Raw genomic sequence first — 4,857 nt, 5'->3', positions numbered from 1 at the left:
TAGGCAAGTGAAATCGAAATCGAACCAAATTCGACGACTGGCACCCATGCCAACGTCTCCTTCATTGGACACTAAACTCTGCTTGGGAAGACCTGTTGGGGCAAGTGAAATCGAAATCGTGTTGGCACCTGTACCAATGGAGCGTTAAGAGCACCGCCCAAACGTGATCATTGCCAGAGCAGCTGTCTGGCTTCAGTGCTGGTGGCACGTAAATAGCACCATTTGAGCGCGATCGTTACCAGCGTCGCCTTACTGGCACTTGAAAAAAACATTCAAGCGAGGTCGTTGCCAATGCCACTGGACTAGCTCCTGTACAGGTGGCATGTAAAATACACCATTTTGAGCGTGGCCATTGCCAGTACTGTCTGACTGGCCTTCGTGCCGGTGGCACGTAAAAGCACCCACTACACTCTCGGAGTGGTTGGCATTAGGAAGGGCATCCAGCTGTAGAAACTCTGCCAAATCAGATTGGAGCCTGGTGTAGCCATCTGGTTCGCCAGTCCTTAGTCAAATTGTCCAACCCATGCTAGCATGGAAGGCAGATGTTAAACGATGATGATGATATGAAACAAACAATTTGTCCTATGTCCCAAATTGTTGTCTCAACTTCTGTTTTACCCGCATCCACATATTTTCCACATTTTGTGTGTGGACATCTTGATCATGTGGATCAACGAAATGTTGCTGGTGTATAATCACCTCATGCGTGTAGGCATCACCATTGAGGATACTGATGTTATTATATATGCTTGCCATCCATTGCTGACTACGTGAGACCCAGGTAAAATCCACCTTTGTATCAGCTCAGTTAAAGTTTCTTCTGTGCGGTCAGGTACTTCGACCAAAAAGACACTTTCTTGAGACTCTCTCTCTCTGCCACCCAATACCCAATGTCCCTTTGTTTCTTTTACTACTTATCTCCTGCTTAATTTTTATTTACTTTTTTATACTACTAAACTGAACAATTACCTAAATTATTTAATGCATGGAATTTTGTAGAACTAGAATCATAACTAGTGAACACATAAGTAATAACTGACCCAGGAGGAGCTTGGCTAAATAAATGATTTCCTACATTGGTACAAGGACATTGGCTGTGTGGTAAGTAGCTTGCTTCCCAACCACATAGTTCCGGGTTCAGTCCCACTGCGTGGTACTTTGGGCAAGTGTCTTCTACTATAGCCTCGGGCCGACCAAAGCCTTGTGAGTGGATTTGGTAGACGGAAACTGAAAGAAGCCCGTCGTATATGTGTATATGTATATATATGTGTGTGTGTTTGTCCCCCCAACATCGCTTGACAACTGATGCTGGTGTGTTTACGTCCCCGTAACTTAGCGGTTCGACAAAAGAGACCAATAGAATAAGTACTAGGCTTACAAAGAATAAGTCCTGGGGCCGATTTGCTCGACTAAAGGCGGTGTTCCAGCATGGCTGCAGTCAAATGACTGAAACACGTAAAAGAGTATGGTTGTATGTAAAGTTGATTGAATTCCCTACCTAAAAATGTGTTTGGCTTACATATTCATGAGGGTGGAACTTACCCGAGTGCCCCAACATAGCCACAGTCATATGACTGCGGCTATGTTGGGGCACTGCCTTGATGGGTTTTAGATGAAAAAAGCATCCCAGGACTTACTTTTTTATAAAGCCTGGTACTTATTTTATCAGTTTTTTTGCTGAACCGTCAAGTTATGGGCACGTAATCACACCAAAACTGGTTGTCAAGCAGTGGTGGGGGACAAATACAAGCACAAAGACACACACACATAGATATATACATAATTAATAAGATTATTTAATAATGCATGTTTCATTTATGTTAGATTCTTACCTTGAAGGAAGATGCTACAGTTTTGTTCAACAAAAGTATATAAAAGAACTTGTGCAGCAACTCACAAGTAGGATTTTCACTATTGGAAAGAACCTGAAAAAAATTAAAAGGGAGATTATACTCCTGAAAAAGATGCATTTAAGTCATTTAATATTAACCCTTTAACATTCATGTTACTCTGAGAAAGCAATGCCTATTTATTTATACTGTTTTGAATTAATCATGCATTATAGTTACTACAGCTCCAGGATTTCAATGATATTATTATTTATATTTAGAATGACAGAATGACATTGTCTAGTAGGTGTAGGAGAAGCTGGATTTAGCTATTTCGAAACTAAAAGAGGTAGAATATTTGGGCCAGATATGGATGATTTAAATGCTAAAGAGTTAAAAAAAAAAATTATGGAAATTTTTGAAGAGAGACTTCTGGGAGTTTCTTTATGCAAATGATGCAGCACTAATGGTACACTGAGAGTGCAGGCAGCTCAGGCCATACTTTTGCAGTTAGATTTTGTCTGATCTATACACAGAAAGAGTAAACCCTGCCTGTCTGTTAATGACAAATAGGATGTTATATTGTACGGTGAAGCTAAGTAAGGTAAATATATTCTGCTGTTCCAACCCAGAATACACAGAACTGATATGTATGTTCAGGCTTGTTAACATAACTGTGTAAGTAAAAGAGAAACATATTTTTCAGTTACGTGCTTATTTCTCACATTAACCCTTTAGCATTTTAAACTGGTCATATCCAGCTAAAATAAATCTGTTTTATCTTCAGATTGATCAGACTCACACTTACCCTTCAATATCATTCTGAAAATAGACAATCATGTCATTGAAATCTCAAAGCTACAAGGCAATGTATGACTAATTCATATCAATGTGAATAAATAAGCATTATATTTGACAGAGAAATTTGAATGTTAAAAGGTTAAAACAGGCTTGAAAATCAATTTCATTTTAGCAAAATTTTATTTTCTACAAATCAAAATGAAAGTATTTGTGAATCAGCCATGGAATAGAATATTAAATAGTTCAAGCAGCTATCACAATATTAATTTTGTACAAAATGAATGGTTTTCTCAAAAGTCTTAATCTGCAGAAGTTGCTTTTGTTTCTCTATTCACAACCCACACTCCTATCTACACTAGATTTTTCTTTTTAAGATTTAAACCCAACATAGCTTCAACAGATTCTGAAACGACAACTGTGTGAGCTTACCTTTGAGTCGAGACGAAGGATTTCAAGTAAGATATCAAAAGTGATTCTCTGTGTATCTTCTGATGCATCATCTCTCCACCAATTTTCAATCATACTCCAATTTTTAAAAATAATGTCACAAACTTGTGAAGCGCTCCTAGACAGAACACATAGATATCTCACTTAAACAACAATCCTAATTTCTCAGTTACTTGCATCAGACATTCTAAACTTTTACTTTCAATTTTTTTTTTACATGGTTTAATCAGAAAAAGAAATGCAATGCCATGACTCCTTACAGGGTCCCCATAATTGATAGGAAGAAGGGAGGCAGTTATCTTCAGATAACTGAGACTTGATCTGAATGTATACAGCAGAGTGGACTTCACTAAAAGTACTCAAGAACCAGGTAGTGTTGTTAAGTCAGACAACAGGTTAGAGTACACCACTTTCAAAGAGTATAGTACATTCCACAGGCTTCTGTAGAGTTTCTTTCAACCAGTTTCACTTACATGGTTTCAGCCAACTGGAGGCTTGTGATAAAAGATACTGAAAGAGCTGTGCTAACTCAGTACCACAGGATTGCAATGTAAACTTCTTAACCAAAATGGCAATGACTGAGTAACAGTCCTTGTTACTACATACACCCTCTTTGACGTAAGCAGCAATCTACATGATTGCTGTAGCTGTGTGATATCCTTCAGATTCAAAATGATATCATCAAATGAAAAAAAATCTAAACAATTATATAGGAGATAACAACAGAGAGAATAAAGCTTACCATATCTACTCATGTATGTTGCAAGGAATTTGCAATACATAAAATTCAAAACAATAAAGACAGGGTCAAAACTGATAAGTAGCATTATACTTGAATATAAAGTGAGTTAACACATCAACACCAACAAACCTGTGAAAATGAAGATACTGAAAGAAGTAACCCTGAGATATCAAGCAACTGTTGTATACACTTCATTGCCTGAGACTTATGAAATACAAAATGCAAAGCAAATATATCCCATGGTAACTGTTAACTGAATTAGTACACTAGTGGTAAGTGGTTACACATTCTGTTTGAAGAATTAGATGATAAATCAAACTGTGATGGTTTTTAAGCGATAAACATATTTTAATAAAATTATTTTTTTAAGTCATCCTAGAGTCTTTGTCCAAAGGAATTTTCTTAGATATATTGCATTAGTTAATATAATGTTTAGATTAGATGGAAAGGGTTGAATTGATATTTTCCTATTCTTTTTCTTAACGATGTATAATTAGAAGTTACTGTGAAACTTACTGTTTCCATTTCAAACTTTTGTGCTTCAAGATATCAAGTACTGATATCAGTATATGACCAACAAGTTGAGAATTGCTGCTAGATTTAGCCATTATCATAGGAATTAATTCTGCTGCATGCTCAATGATGTAACCTGACATTTCTTGTTTGAAAATGCACAATAAAATCTCTCCACAACTTGTATCCTGTTGATGGGCTTCTTCAGTAAACACAACTGCCATAAATTCTCTGATCTGTGCAACAGAGAAACAAAGAAATCATCATCATCATCATCGTTTAACGTCCGCTTTCCATGCTAGCATGGGTTGGACAAAAAAAAAATTCGAGAAATAAATATAGAAAAAATATCTTAATGTAAAATTTCGATACAAGTCATTTTAATGAAGGATCTCATAAATTTTCTCTTGCCATTTTTATTTTACTGTCGAATAATTCAGTAAATTTGAATGAGAACAAATAATTTCAGAATAAAAAGCCAATATAAAAAAAAAAGTAAAAATCTTTCACCCCAAATAATTTGGT

At 36.4% G+C, this 4,857-nt stretch overlaps 1 protein-coding gene across 1 annotated transcript in view; it reads right to left on the bottom strand.

Annotated features, from left to right (window-relative positions):
* LOC106874950 (DNA-dependent protein kinase catalytic subunit) overlaps positions 1-4,857 on the bottom strand; it is a 185,220-nt gene that overhangs the window by 98,038 nt on the left and 82,325 nt on the right. Inside the window, exons 39-41 of the mRNA XM_052968027.1 lie at positions 4,336-4,568; positions 3,060-3,195; positions 1,833-1,925 (exon numbers count right to left, since the gene is read on the bottom strand). Coding sequence (XP_052823987.1) covers positions 1,833-1,925; positions 3,060-3,195; positions 4,336-4,568 — 462 coding nt within the window. The remainder of the gene's footprint in view (positions 1-1,832; positions 1,926-3,059; positions 3,196-4,335; positions 4,569-4,857) is intronic.

This window comes from Octopus bimaculoides, chromosome 5 (genome assembly GCF_001194135.2).
Source record: "Octopus bimaculoides isolate UCB-OBI-ISO-001 chromosome 5, ASM119413v2, whole genome shotgun sequence".
NCBI classification, from domain to species: Eukaryota; Metazoa; Mollusca; class Cephalopoda; order Octopoda; family Octopodidae; genus Octopus; species Octopus bimaculoides.
The sequence above is the reverse complement of the archived record's forward strand: the minus strand, read 5'-3'. Positions and strand labels throughout refer to the sequence as shown.